The 15014-nt window shown below is 35.7% G+C and overlaps 2 protein-coding genes across 3 annotated transcripts in view; one reads left to right on the forward strand and one right to left on the reverse strand.

The window, feature by feature from the left end:
- Nucleotides 1–15014, forward strand: part of LOC131958613 (uncharacterized) — a 265579-nt gene that overhangs the window by 230403 nt on the left and 20162 nt on the right. Inside the window, exons 1-2 of one of the 2 annotated variants that reach the window (XM_059323740.1) lie at nt 6130–6227; nt 6860–6908. The exons of the other annotated variant lie outside the window; for it this stretch is intronic. Coding sequence (XP_059179723.1) covers nt 6172–6227; nt 6860–6908 — 105 coding nt within the window. The 5' untranslated portion in view covers nt 6130–6171. Of the gene's footprint in view, nt 1–6129; nt 6228–6859; nt 6909–15014 lie in introns of those variants that run through there. 2 annotated transcript variants of the gene reach the window in all.
- Nucleotides 13020–14639, reverse strand: LOC131958614 (uncharacterized). The gene has a single exon (XM_059323741.1). The coding sequence runs from the start codon at nt 14605–14607 to the stop codon at nt 13180–13182; it is 1428 nt and encodes a 475-aa protein (XP_059179724.1). The 5' UTR covers nt 14608–14639; the 3' UTR covers nt 13020–13179.

The following is a 15014-nucleotide window of genomic DNA, read 5'->3' on the forward strand; positions in this document are numbered from 1 at the left end:
TTATCAATAGCGGTGCTGATTTTAAAAGAGTGGATAAAGAAGGATGGGATGCTTTAATGAATGCATCAAGCGATGGACATGAAAAAGTAGTAGAGTTGCTTATCAACAGCGGTGCTGATTTTAAAAGAGTGGACAAAGATGGATGTGATGCTTTAATGAATGCATCGAGCGATGGACACGAAAAAGTAGTAGAGTTGCTTATCAACAGCGGTGCTGATTTTAAAAGAGTGGATAAAGATGGATGGGATGCTTTAAGGCTTGCATCTATCAATGGACATGAAAAAGTAGTAGAGTTGCTTATCAACAGCGGTGCTGATTTTAAAAGAGTGGATAAAGATGGATGTGATGCTTTAATGAATGCATCGAGCGATGGACACGAAAAAGTAGTAGAGTTGCTTATCAACAGCGGTGCTGATTTTAAAAGAGTGAATAAAGATGGATGGGATGCTTTAAGGCATGCATCAAGAAATGGACATGAAAAAGTAGTAGATTTGCTTATAAACAGCGGTGTTGATTTTAAAAGAGTGGATAAAGATGGATGGGATGCTTTAAGGCTTGCATCAAGAGATGGACATGAAAAAGTAGTAGAGTTGCTTATCAACAACGGTGCTGATTTTAATAGAGTGGATAAAGATGGATGGGATGCTTTAAGGCTTGCATCAATCAATGGACATGAAAAAGTAGTAGAGTTGCTTATCAACAGCGGTGCTGATTTTAAAAGAGTGAATAAAGATGGATGGGATGCTTTAAGGCATGCATCAAGAAATGGACATGAAAAAGTAGTAGAGTTGCTTATAAACAGCGGTGCTGATTTTAAAACAATGGATAAAGATGGATGGGATGCTTTAAGGCTTGCATCAATCAATGGACATGAAAAAGTAGTAGAGTTGCTTATAAACAGCGGTGCTGATTTTAAAACAATGGATAAAGATGGATGGGATGCTTTAAGGCTTGCATCAATCAATGGACATGAAAAAGTAGTAGAGTTGCTTATCAACAGCGGTGCTGATTTTAAAAGAGTGAATAAAGATGGATGGGATGCTTTAAGGCATGCATCAAGAAATGGACATGAAAAAGTAGTAGAGTTGCTTATAAACAGCGGTGCTGATTTTAAAACAATGGATAAAGATGGATGGGATGCTTTAAGGCTTGCATCAATCAATGGACATGAAAAAGTAGTAGAGTTGCTTATAAACAGCGGTGCTGATTTTAAAACAATGGATAAAGATGGATGGGATGCTTTAAGGCTTGCATCAATCAATGGACATGAAAAAGTAGTAGAGTTGCTTATCAACAGCGGTGCTGATTTTAAAAGAGTGGATAAAGATGGATGGGATGCTTTAATGCGAGCATCAAGAGATGGACATGAAAAGGTAGTGGAACTGCTTATCAACAACGGTGCTGATTTTAAAAGAGTGGATAAAAATGGATGGGATGCTTTATTGCTTGCCTCATTCGATGGACATGAAAAAGTAGTAGAATTGCTTATCAACTGCGGTGCTGATTTTAAAAGAGTGTATAAAAATGGATGGGATGCTTTAATGAGTGCATCAGTCAATGGACATGAAAAAGTAGTAGAGTTGCTTATCAACAACTGTGCTAATTTTATAACAGTGCAGAAAGATGGATATGATTCTTTAAAGCTTGCATCAGGCCTTGGTAATAATAACGTGGTACAATTATTGCTTAAAGAAGTTCTTCAAATGCAAGTAAATGAAAAATCAAGTGGTTTAAGTCCAATAGCATTTAAAAGGAATAATATTACGGCTAACAACAATTATCTTAGAAAAAGCCACGATATTTATTTATTAGATATACTATTTGAAGCTTTTGAAAACAAATGCTATATTACAATGGAAAAAATATCTTTTTTTGTAGAGGAAAATTGTAGTGAACTGAATTTTAAATTCCAGTTAAAACGATTTTGTAATTTGATTTTACAAGGTAAGCGGTACATTTGATGTATTTTTAAAACGTCTATATATTTTCAAGAAGAGAAGCATAACGCATGTTTCTCACATATGATGAAACATATTCCTTCATATATATATATATATATATATATATATATATATATATATATAGGCCTATATATATATATATATATATATATATATAACTATGCATCAATATATATATATATATATATATATATATATATATATATATATATATATATATATATATATATATATATATATATATATATGTTACGGTCAAAGCCCGAATTGCGGCCAAAGCCCACATTGGCCGGCCAATGTGCGCATTGGCCGGCTCTCTTGGCCAAAGCCCAAGGAACTTAGCACTAAGAGCGCATTTCGTACATTGGCCGGCCAATGCGCGCACTGGCCGGGATGACCTGGCCAATGTTCTATCTAGACTAAGTTGTGATCGCGTTTTCATTATTCTGTGTGCGGTTCCATTGTGAGTAACAAATCGTTTAGCTCATGTTTATCATTCTATTGGGCCGTCAAACCATGAGACAGACATAGGAGATGGCTGTCAAAAGAAAAAAATTCAATCCATGTTAGTTTCCATATTCGGGCTACAACTGTATGTGACAGCCTCCTCCATGAAAAACATTGTAGTGCAGCCCATAATTGTGGATCCTGTGGCAACGATGTCCGTGTTATTTGCGGAATACCCAATGAAGCAGACAGATGGTACAGAGAAAATATTACCTGCAGATTGTGTCACAACAGGTCAGCAGCTCATACTAGCTAGCAAACTCAAGGTGCTAAGATGCTTAAAACATCAAATACAAAACTTAAACAAGCTGAAGTGGTTGAAAATGTACGCATCCGTATACCAGATTTTGAATTAGGTCTCGGTGATCCCCGTAGCGTCATTGCAGTTGTCATGATTTTCGAGGACGCTTTCTACAAGTTAGGACAGAGCATGGTGTTCTAAAACAACTGTATGCTAGAAGTGAGTTTTCAATTCTTGACAAAAAACTGCTCTTATTGTCGTCAGTTGGCACTGAGGAGTAATCACTACGAACAATCTCATCTTCACAATCATTGACCGGCGGTCAAGGCTACACTCGCTGCAATTGCACAACCAAGTGCACAACACAGCGCTGCAAGTGTAAAAATAACAAGCTACTATGTAATTCTAAATGCCATAAAAGTTCAACTTGTTGTAACAAGTGATAATATTAATTGATTGAGACTATAGTAGAATCAAAATTTTGATTTTTTCTGTCATTTACTTTAATGAATAATCAATAAAGTCTTAATTTCATGATCCTTACGGTTTAAAAAAAAACAAAATCTGCTCATGATCTTCTAATTCTGACTGGCCGGTCCACCATAGCTAGTCAGTGGATTAACCGACCAAACGCCGAAATTAAGTAAAGTTTCGGACTTTGGCCGGTCAATAAGAGCGATATTGGCCAATGCGTGCATAGGCCGGCCAATGCGCACTTTGGCCGACTTCGAGCTTTGACCGTAACATATATATATATATATACACACACACACACACATATATATATATATATATATATATATATATATATATATATATATATATATATATATATATATATATATATATACATACATATATATATATATATATATATATATATATATATATATATATATATATATATATATATATATATATATAGTAAAATAAAGTTCTCTTGCAAACCTGACAAGGAAGTGCACTTCAACTAAATATATCGCTTCAGTATTTGAAGAGATAGTGTCTTTAGCACTATGCCTAGCTGCCATGAATTTCCCTATTGTGTGTTAGGTATTCCTTTACTTGCCCCAAAGAACGTCAGTTATTAAAATGAACTTTACTTTTACTCTACTACATAGACATTGAAACCCTCAGTCCACCACCTACATACATCACACACATACACAACGTAGACCAAATTGCACACGAACATGCTCAGCATCGTAAAGTTTTCGGTTATATCTATATGAGCATTTAACAGTTTGATGCAAATCTGTAAACAATACCGTATTATTGAATCAAAGTTGTAATCTCTATAGTGTTTAATGCATTTAGGATTCCCTTTACCCGGATATTTAAAGATATATCGCCTCTACATCACTTTATAATCGAAACCGGAGGTGGAAATGTGGTGGAAGTGGGTTGATGGTGTTGGGTTTGGTTTGGGGGTTATGGTATTGTGTGTGTTGTTGTGCTTTCTCTAAAATGTCCCCTGCTTTTTAATACCTACTATTGAGAAATAAATGTCTATTTCACAAGAATTTCAAACGTGCAGTTGTCTTATATAAAGTACGGTTAGCTTCTATCATTCAAAACTTTTATTCCGGAGTATCATACCGTAGCGAAGCACGGGTATGAGCTAGTGGATATATGAGGTAGAGTAGTGGGACCATGGAGAAGTGGGACTATTCATAATTTCGGAAATTGTGCAGCAAAATGTTGATGTATCCGCATTAAACATGAAATTAAAGACGAATCTCTTTTAATAACTTATTTTAAGCTCCAGCTAATTGTTAGTTTGAACTGCACAGAGAAGTGCCTAAAAACATTATTTTGTATCTTCGTAATCCTTTAAACACGGTGAAAATTTATGTTATCTTTCCTATCGTTTTATTAAAGTACGTTCTTTAATCATTTTATTATGTAATTGAATTATTTGTGTACGTTTTGTGCTTATTAACAACTAAGATTTATAACAAATACTATGCCACAAACTAGCTTTGGTGATAAGTGAGACAAGATGTACCGTTACTGTCATTTTAATGAAATAGTTTCATTTTTACAGTCAAGTATTTATCCTACATTTTATTTATTGAAACTATTATCCATGTATTGCTTTACTAAATTACATGACTGTCCCAGTTCTCCTTGTGCATGTCCCAATTCTCGGTGTCCGGTCATAACCCCCTGGACAAAAACCCCCTAGACAACCCCCCCCCCCCCCCACTCCGACATAAACCCCCTGGACATAAACCCCCGCGACATGAACCCCCCTGGACAAAAAACCTCCGCGATATAACCCCCCTGGACAACCCCCCACCCAATTGAGGTATATATATGAAAAAAAACAAAGATGGTGAGAACCAAAATTAATAATTAAAAACAAAACAAACATTAGAAAAAAGTGTTTTATTATACATAAAAAGAGAGATTGTAAGCGATGCCTCGCAAATACTCTATAATGTTGGGCTCATTGAAATTTTTAACAGCAGTTTAAATTCGAGAGCTGCTATCATTATATTTTTTTTTCCTATTTTTGTATACAGTGACCTGAACTAATCGGTGTACAGTAAACCTCTTTGTGCAATTATTCTTTTATAATAAAGTTAATGAATTTCAAAATATTTGGGTGGCATATTCGACTGGAAGCTTCTGTGCCAGCCCTCAACTGAGTTGTTTGTTTTTGGCATATGGTCTTTTGCATGAGTGTCATGTTCCACATATCAAGTGGAACATACGTTGTCTCCGACCTAGATGTTTTGGTTTCGCCATTATAGTAGCCCTCGAAATAGTCCGCAATTGGTATTGCTTCTAGGGGGTTAAATTTCCGATAATTTATCAAAGGCATAACTAATGTGTTCAATGGGAACAAAAGCCAACGCAGGAAGCATTCTGAGAGTTAGAGCAAATTCACTATCAACTTGTAAACGTTGCTGAAGGCCAGAGTCCTGAATTATACTTATGTTTTAACTAAGGTGGGTAAAAGCTACCTTTTACCTCACACTCTGAAAATACCCTTCCAACACTTTTTATCACAGCCATTTCTAAGTCAATCGTAATAGAAATTTGGTTCCTGTAAGAGTGCTGTGTATGTTTCCTGTGTTTTGTTTTGATGTAAAGCATAAACACATGGAACAGTCCGTCCTATATGTAAGATGTTGTCGGTGCCCGATCTTTGATCAAATACAACCAAGGTTACACCTTGGAGTGTTAACGGCTATGTCGAATGTAAAACGATTGCATATATAAATTATTGGACAAGGTTAGGATCATTTTAGACAGATAAAAGAGAAAATACAATGTTTTTTCGAATGATTTGCTAATTATCATCTAGCTAAAAGTATAGTTTGGTACTTAAATGTGGAGATTATAATTTCAAAATTTAAATGTGTATTCTAAATAGAAATATATTAATAAGTCATGTATCGTATCAAATACCTAGCATTAAAACAAGATGTACAAAATAACACCAAAAAAGTAATGATGGACTCAAGCTTCAGTGAACAATACAATACAGAATTTTACAATTTTAAAAAGTAAGTAATTTATATTGTTTAAAGTTAGCTACATTTAAATTATAATTTACTATTAAGTAAAGTCTGAAAAAAATAATATATGTAAAATAACTAAATTTACAAATGAAATATATCGCCTCATATACGTCAATAGCCCTACAAAAATTTTACTACTCTCTAAAGAGAGAATTAAAAATATGTTTATATTTTCTCACAAATAAGGTACACACAGACAAGTAAACATTTAATCCTACTGTCAATTGGGTCTACTATAAATGTATAAATTCACAAATACCACGAGATCAACCCGTTCATCCTGACAAGCAACCGTATTCAATCTGAGAACAGGACATCGTCCTTAACAATATCACTATATCACCATCTGATCATTAACTAACTATCTATTGTCCAACAAAAAGTTCAAGCTTGATTTTACTCCACTGTCGACATCAAACTTTGCAAAGATATGTTAAACGTATCTTTTATCTATTTATATACATTACTACATCCCTGTTATCACATAATGCCAATCAAGTACCCAAAATAGTTTTCAGCATATTGATTAAAAAAAGGAAACAAACACAGAAACATATAAGTAGCCGGTATAATTATATTGCATTTATCATGTCTATATATATGTTTAAAAAAAACAGGTCCATCGATTGTTATGTAAAGATTGTTGTTCTCGCTCACAATGAACAGGTATGTAGTTTTTATTCTATATATAACTCATAAACACAAAATTCATGTTGAAATATAGCTTTAAAAAAAAACGATGGTATTATGGCATGTTAAATAGTGGATTTGTTGTTAGATTCATGGGTGTCAATGCGCCATTTTACAACTAAATTGTTGTATGGGAAAACTTTAAATTGAGACTTAGATATCAGGTGTACTGATATTTAGATTGCGTGTTTGGATTCAGAGTGAAAGTATTTTTTTGCCTTTAAGGCAAGTCGGGTCTTGGCTAGTCTTTATAAGACTTTGATAACTACTTTTTTCTACTCAAAATTAATTATGCGTCTTTTTAAATAATCTGCATACTATTTTTTTTTCTCTTAAGGATAGACATCACGGATTAAAAACATATTTAACACAAAAAAATAATATATAGCCGCCAATAACAGTTCAGGTTGCCATGGAAATCACGAAAAGGTGTGAAACTAACACCTTTTAAAACATCTATAACTTTGTTTCCGTAAAAATTTTAAAAAAGATGTTGAAAGATTTAGATTTCTGAATCAAACTATACATTTCTACTTTTATTCATTGCGATAGATCGTACTCGATTTTTAATACAAATTTTTACGTACAATTATGTACTAAAATTAGTGGGTGGTGCTACATAAATATCAATATTGCCTAAAGTATTGTAGTGAACTAAATGTAAAAACTTAGTTTTGTAGAAGGTATACTGAATGGACGTGGAATGTTTCAGTCTTGTTTGACAAAGGGTTACAAAGCCTTAACGATTTGAATGTTGAATTTTGAGTAAAAACGCATAGTTTAGAAAACGTGAAAAGAACGGAGGAAAGAGGCACAATGCGTTTGCTCTTATAGAAAACAGAATAAAATGTCTTGTTATGTGTGGAAGAACTATTTGACTTATAAATTAAGCATTATTTGTTTTGTAAGATTTAGATAGATTTTTCTATGTAAGCAGAAAATGTGTATACTAAAGGTTATGAATTAATAACTATTAAGTATTTCACGTCCCATCAATCGAGTGTTATTCTGAGAACAGCTATTATCAAACCAGATGAAGTTTTGTTTGTTAGCCGGTCTTCTCACTTCAATACAATGTCTATCCATACATAAATTGTAGCTTACACAAATTTATTGCCTTTTGATAATAGCCTATAATAATAGCCTATCGGATACAGCGCTTGAGGCTAGACACGCCCCCCAATCCTTGAAGATACAATGAGACATAGATTGCGTATGTTTTTTCAAGCACTATATTTCCGTGCAATGAATGCTTATCAGATTTCCCATCTAGTATTTACATTAGTTGCTAGCAAACCCTACACGGACCGAAGGACATATACATTAACACATGTACCGATTACAGTCCGATGTAAACACGATTAAAAACGGGTCGTTGGTTGAATAGTGAGAAGGGGATGAGGGGGATGAAGGGGACGGACTTACTACATTATTCAAACTGACAGACATGTCCATGACGCAGTGTTTCAGCTTAGTATAAAGTGTACCAAACAATGTTTAATAGTGTCCCAATAACAATCAACAGTACACTTCTTGGCAAAGTTTTAATAATTAACCTAAATGTTCTTGTATAATTTTAAATCAACATATAGAACAGTATATGCAAATAAAGTAAATTAACGAAGACAGGCGATTGTTTTGTTTATCTAGAAACAAAATGGCTGCCAAGCACACGTGGTTAGTTGCAACCTATCGTGAATTATTTTGAACGAGCCGACCCGCGGCGTATCATACGCCGCTATTTAGTTGATTTATTTTCTACTTTCAGTAATTCATAATTTGTGAATTCGACAGTACCAATGCTGCCACTGAAAATATTTGCTTTAAAACACTAACCCCCCTCCTTTCCCCTAACCCCGACCCTACACCCCCCCTCCCCCCCCCCCCCGTGAAAGCAGCCTCCTCTTAGTTACCTCCTGTAAGTTTAAAGTCGGTTTAAACTTAATTATCTGCCCCTAATAGCCGTCACTAAACCTGGCTGTACTGTTTGTAAACATTAATGTGACCACAGCTCAGCAGACCATGTGGGGGTGGGGTAGGGTGGTAGTGATAGTGATAGAGAGAAGATAGCCGCTGTCCGCGTTGTAGTGTGAAAATTTGTCGGGGAAGGGGGGTGGGTACCCTGTTTCACATCACAATAAATGGATATCCGTGGGCTGTAGAAGTTCTAAATGTTTGGGTTAGATAGATAAAAGGTATAGGAACTGAAATAAGAAATAGAAATTTTAATGAGCAATTTTTTTTTGTTGAAAACAAGTGACATTTTTATCCTTAAAACGCCGCGAAAGGACAAGTTTGTAAATTTCTATTTTTTTCATATATTTTAATTCTACCGTGGTTGGTGGAATAACATTAAAACAGAGTTACCATTGTATTACAGACTGTAAGTATAATATAGACTTGGAGGACACTGTAGTACAACCCATATTATATTCTGTGTAGGTCTAATATTACATTAACTATTATATTTTATGTATTACTAGTGCATATTGCCTTCTGAAGGGCAACTAAATCTAATTTAGGATATTGACAGTAAAGTGCATATCATGTTTGTCTTCTCATTTTTATTTCTCATTTGATTTCACTTTATGATAAACTATAATAGTCCTTTATATTGTGACTTTACAATGTTCACATTTTTTTTGTGAAACTATATTTTTAAAACAGCGTCCACCAAATGTCCTTAAATACGCAACCAAAACATAACGGTTACCTACAAGTTTAAACTATATATGAGATAAACTTAATGACTTGTTTGTACGGTGGGCGAGGCGATTTGGTGTCGTGTGGAATGCTGGGCTTTGGTTTAAAACTGCTAGTTTTTCTAAGATTATAATATACCATATTATGTAAGCGTAAAGCTCAGAGCTAGTAAGAAAGAGAGAATGATTGTGCACAAAACTTTTATTTTTTGTCTGACTTACTCGTGCTGAGAGCCTTTCAAACTCAAAGATCAGTCACTTAGTAAATTTAATCCAACTGGACAGTCTAACGTACAGGTCAGAGGTCACAGCGGTGAGTACTGGAATACTGCGTCGAAGAGGTTGGGAGAGCACACATTACGGTAAAATAGTAGTTTTACCGTGATATGTCACACAATAAGAGCTGGTGTAAAACACATTGTTCATAATAAGTTTCGACAAGAACTCTCAGGGTAGCTATTTAGACTGTTCAAGATATATATATATATATATATATATATATATATATATATATATATATATATATATATATATATATATATATATATATATATATATACATAGATTAGTAGGTTAGGTGGCAGAATTTTAGTATAGGAGCTTATGAGGAAGTATCGAATAGTATAGAAGCATGCTTCTTTGACTTTCAATTTTTTAAACCATCCTAAAGACCTTATAGTTAAAGTTTCATGCGTTTAACGTACATCAAAATGAGCGTAATTAAATCCTTTATCGATTGGTATTAGTTTTAACGTATGACGAAAATTATACGGACAATAAACTTTAAAAAACCTAAAACTCATTACGGCCGACAAGTTGATTTTTTAAATTATTTCCCTTGGTTTAAATTCAGCAGTAGAAACAATACTTCGCTCAAAAAACGACGCGGCTATATAGACAAAAGGTTTCTCTTTTCGGCAGACCATGCTTGTTTAATATTTTAAATAAAGATTTAATGTGAACAAGCATACAAATATACGGTATTTTAAAGACCCTAGATGAACTTAAATAATTTTAGTGCATCATTTAAATTAACTATAGCCAAATACAATAATAAAATACAAATTACAACTTCTTAAAAGCTAGAGAACTAAAATAAGTAAACAAGTAAATATATGCGGAGCCTATGTCTGTCGCTTACAATTAAGGTCAAGTTTGATTGACTTGTTTCTTAAGAACTCATTGTACAAGAAAGTAAACACTAAACCATTTAGGCCAAAAAATTAACTCAATCAATCGAACCATGACGAATATTCCCTACACGGGGGTGGGGAATTGTGAGAAAGTAAGAGAAAAGCGGGCGAATCGAATTTTTAAACGATCTTGGCTAAAACGGTTAAATATTTACTTTTTTTTAAGAAAACATCTAAAATGATGAAAAGTTTTAAATCGAATTAAGGTGTAAACGTACTTGTAGATTTAGGTGTAAGGGTTGGTGTAGATACAGGTGAGGTTGTAAATGTAGGAAATAGTGAAAACAATGATGTAATTGATGTTGTTGTGGAAGCTGTAAAGGTGTGAGTGTAAGTGTAGGGGTCGATGTATGGGTATTACGTAATGCGATAAATATGCGTGTGAGTGCGGGTTCGGGAAAGTCGCAGATTTGTGTGTATCTAATATATAAAGCTCAATTCTGTATGTAACGTGTAATAAGTTTGTTTGTCGTCGACATACTTCGATGGATTTAAGTGTTAGATTTTTATCGTGCTCATAGTCTAAATTTATGAGTTCAAAAATTACTATTGAAAGTGTTGGGAAATAATTTTCATTTTTCAAACTGATAGTAATAATTGTCATTGAATTGTCAAGTTCATTGAACACAATTTTTAAAAAAAATATCATCTTTTACAAAAATTCCAATTATGTCTGAAAATTATTTATATTTAGTCCTTTAGCACTTATTTCCCTTTGATAAATTAGAAAAACACAATTACTTCCCTTTATAAAACATTGCATTAGTGGAAAAGAATTTACTTTTTATTACTTTGTTTTGGTGTTGAGAAAAAAAAATAATTACATAATTAGCGGGGATTGATCAAGTGCAAATGTTGTTGGTATTTAACGGATAAGCTTGGAGTATTATAATTGTTCATTTGGTTTGGTTTGGCACCTACGTTCGTTTAAGTGAGTGCAAAAGACTATGAATAAGTTGGGGTAATATAGTCGTTTATTAAGCTGAAACAGGCGATTCTGCCCCGGGCTAGACTGTGAGCACTTTGCGTTTATGATCGCGTTAGTGTTTTCTTTGTGTTTAGGTTGGGTTTGCGTTAGTGGTTGCGTTTTGATTTGGTTTGTTTTTGTTCGTTCTTTTTTCGTTTCCGTTTGTGTCTTTTTCTTTGGGATTGTGTTGGTATTTGTGTTTGTGGTTGGTTTTGCGTTTGGATTTGGTTTGTTTTCGTTTGCTATTTCGTTTTTTTTTCTTTGTGTTCGTATTAGTGTTTGTGGTTGTGGTTGGGTTTATTGTTAGGTTTTTGTTTGTTTTTTTGTTTGTTTTTTCTTTCTGATTGTATGGGTGTTTGTGGTTGGGTTTGTTGTTAGGTTTTTGTTTTCGTTTGTATTTGTAATTGTGTTAACGTTATGTTTGCGTTTCGTTGTTTTGGTTTTGGTTGGTTGTAGTTTGGGTGGGCAGTGCCGGGTTTATGATGATTACTAAACACACAAATCAACCTGCTTTCTTTCGTGCCCAACCTTCAACTGCCGTCCGCATTCATCCCTACACACCACCTTTCTCCCGCTCACAACACAGCCACTGTCACCCGACCAGTCGCTTCCCTTGTACCCTCGTTCACTCCGTACAACAACATACATGTCAACACACCCGGCCTCGCGTCTCACACATGCTACATACACACCCGCAGTGACCCGTTCCACGTATTCACCTTTCATACACATTACATCACCACATACCCTCCATCTGTCCCTAGCTGATGCAATCAGCGAATTTAACAAAAAAATGTAAGAAAACCAATAACTCAACACAATATGTATATATACATAACTACGATGTTAACAGTTCCAATGGGACTGTTAAGTGGTCCCTCCAAAGACTTTCCGTAAGTCTGTAGTACACAGCATAGACGCACCATATCAGACTTGTAGCCTACTCTGTAAAATACATCTTGTACAAAAACATGGCATCATGTACATATTACATTCCAGAAAATAGCTACATAGTAACCCTGTATAGAACATTTGAAATAGGTTTAAAAATCACACACAAACGACAACCGATCGTTGACTCGGCACCACCAGTAGCATATTTTTGTTGGGTACAATCCACCTTCAGTTTCTGTAAGAATATCATCATTTACATTTCTCTTATATAACAATTAACAATATACATACATACGACAAAAACCGTAACAAAAGGATACCGGCACTTGTTTTAAACTTTGGATACGACGTCTATTTTTCTCTCCTTCGGTACAACTTGTCGAAAGACGCCATGCTACATACTGTATATTGTATAACAAATGTCTTACACGGGTGTTGTCTCACCGCCGTCTTGTTGTGTGCTCCGTCCCAGAATGTGACCAGTCCAAATATCACCTTACCGCTGCATTAGGATGATAGTTTTGTGGTATGGTCTCTCTCTCGATATCATTCCCGATGATTACGTCGAATGATCCCCGTTCGAATACTAAAGCTCGTACTTGTCCCGTCACATACGGTGATTTAATGTTTATCAGTGCTATCGGTAGGCGTATGACCGTGCCACCAAACACCTCTACCATTTTCCATTCACCCGTGTATTGGTGCTGTTCGACGTAGCTACTTTTTACAGCAATTGTAGAGCAACCCGTGTCTCTAACCGCCTCTACCGTATGGGCTCCCACATTCACCATTAGTGTTGGTATTTTCGGTGCGATCTGTAGTAACGGTGCTTGTTCTACTCCCTCATTATCTGGGCTACTGTTGTGGCCGTTGTAACCATTGTTATGATTTCCGTCCTGCCGCGGTCTATGTTGTTGGCTGTAATGACTGTGTGCCGCATGAGTGTTTGTGTCTCTGAGGTATTCCTGACCCGCAGCCTGGTTGTTGCCCCCAACATTTGAATGTCTATGCGGACAGTTCCTAATCATGTGACCCGGTTGTTGGCAGTTGAAACACCTCCCAACGTATCTTGTGCCGTTGGTTTGTGTTCCATATCTCCTTGGCCGTCGATTGTCATATCCGTAGTTTCCTGCCTCTAGGCCAACATACTCCGCTGTATCGCCTGTCGCCTTCGCGTAGAAGATTGATTCATACTCTGATTCTTTGTTAGCTATTGGTCTATCCGTGTGTGCAATGATGTACTTTTGGCAGTGGTCAGTAAGGTCTTTTAGGGTGGTGGGCTTTCTTTCCTGTATGTAACTTAGTAGCTGTTTATCTACTGAATTCAATACTTTGTCTATCAAAATGAATTCAATTATATTCTCAACTTTCATCTCCACTCTAGCCGTTTCTAGCCACTTCATAAACGTGGTTTTTAGATCCAGCACGTAGTTTTTGAAGTCCTCAGCTTTGGATGGTAGTCTGTTGTGGAATTTTTTCCTATACGAGTCTTCATTATGTAAGAAGAACTCAAGGAGGGTTTCCTTTAATATTCTGTAGTCCTTCATGTCATCCTCACTCAGGCCCTGACATGCATCCAATGCCTTCCCTCCTATTAAGACAAGGAGTTGAGTTCCCCACTGCGTATTGCTCAAGCCTGTCGTCCTCGCCACTGTCTCGAATCTCCTGATGTACGCATCTATGTTTTCCGAATCTTCCTGAAATTTCGGCAACTTTGATAGGATGCTTTGATGGTTCATATCTATGTGTGTTATGTTTTTCATACCTTCATTCTTCATTCGTGCCAGTTCGAATTCCTGCCTTTCTTTTTCGATCGCTGCTTCCGCCTTCATTCTTTCCACCTCTATTCTTGCTTCTGTCTCCATCTTTTCTCTTTCCCGCCTGCACCATCTGTCCCTCCTTTCTTCACTCTCATTCATTCTTTCTCCACCCACTCGTCCAACTCCTCTCCCTCGTATCCGTTGCTTTTGCCCAGCCTATACATCTCTGACAAACTCATTGGTTCCTCAATAATTCAACTAATTCAAAAACTCAATAAGTTGTCACTTACAGGAGATCTGTTGGTTCTATTCCCCTATTGTGGGTACCCCGCAGCTCCACCAAGTGTGTGAGGGTTGATGAATATCCAAGAAATGCACAACACAATTGCAGTTAGATATCACAGTCCTTTATTTCTCTATCCTTCAGTCACCAAATCAACCTGCTTTCTTTCGTGCCCAACCTTCAACTGCCGTCCGCATTCATCCCTACACACCACCTTTCTCCCGCTCACAACACAGCCACTGTCACCCGACCAGTCGCTTCCCTTGTACCCTCGTTCACTCCG

The sequence above is a fragment of the Physella acuta genome, unplaced genomic scaffold (genome assembly GCF_028476545.2).
Source record: "Physella acuta isolate Inbredline_101_S28 unplaced genomic scaffold, ASM2847654v3 ptg001345l, whole genome shotgun sequence".
Taxonomy (NCBI): domain Eukaryota; kingdom Metazoa; phylum Mollusca; class Gastropoda; family Physidae; genus Physella; species Physella acuta.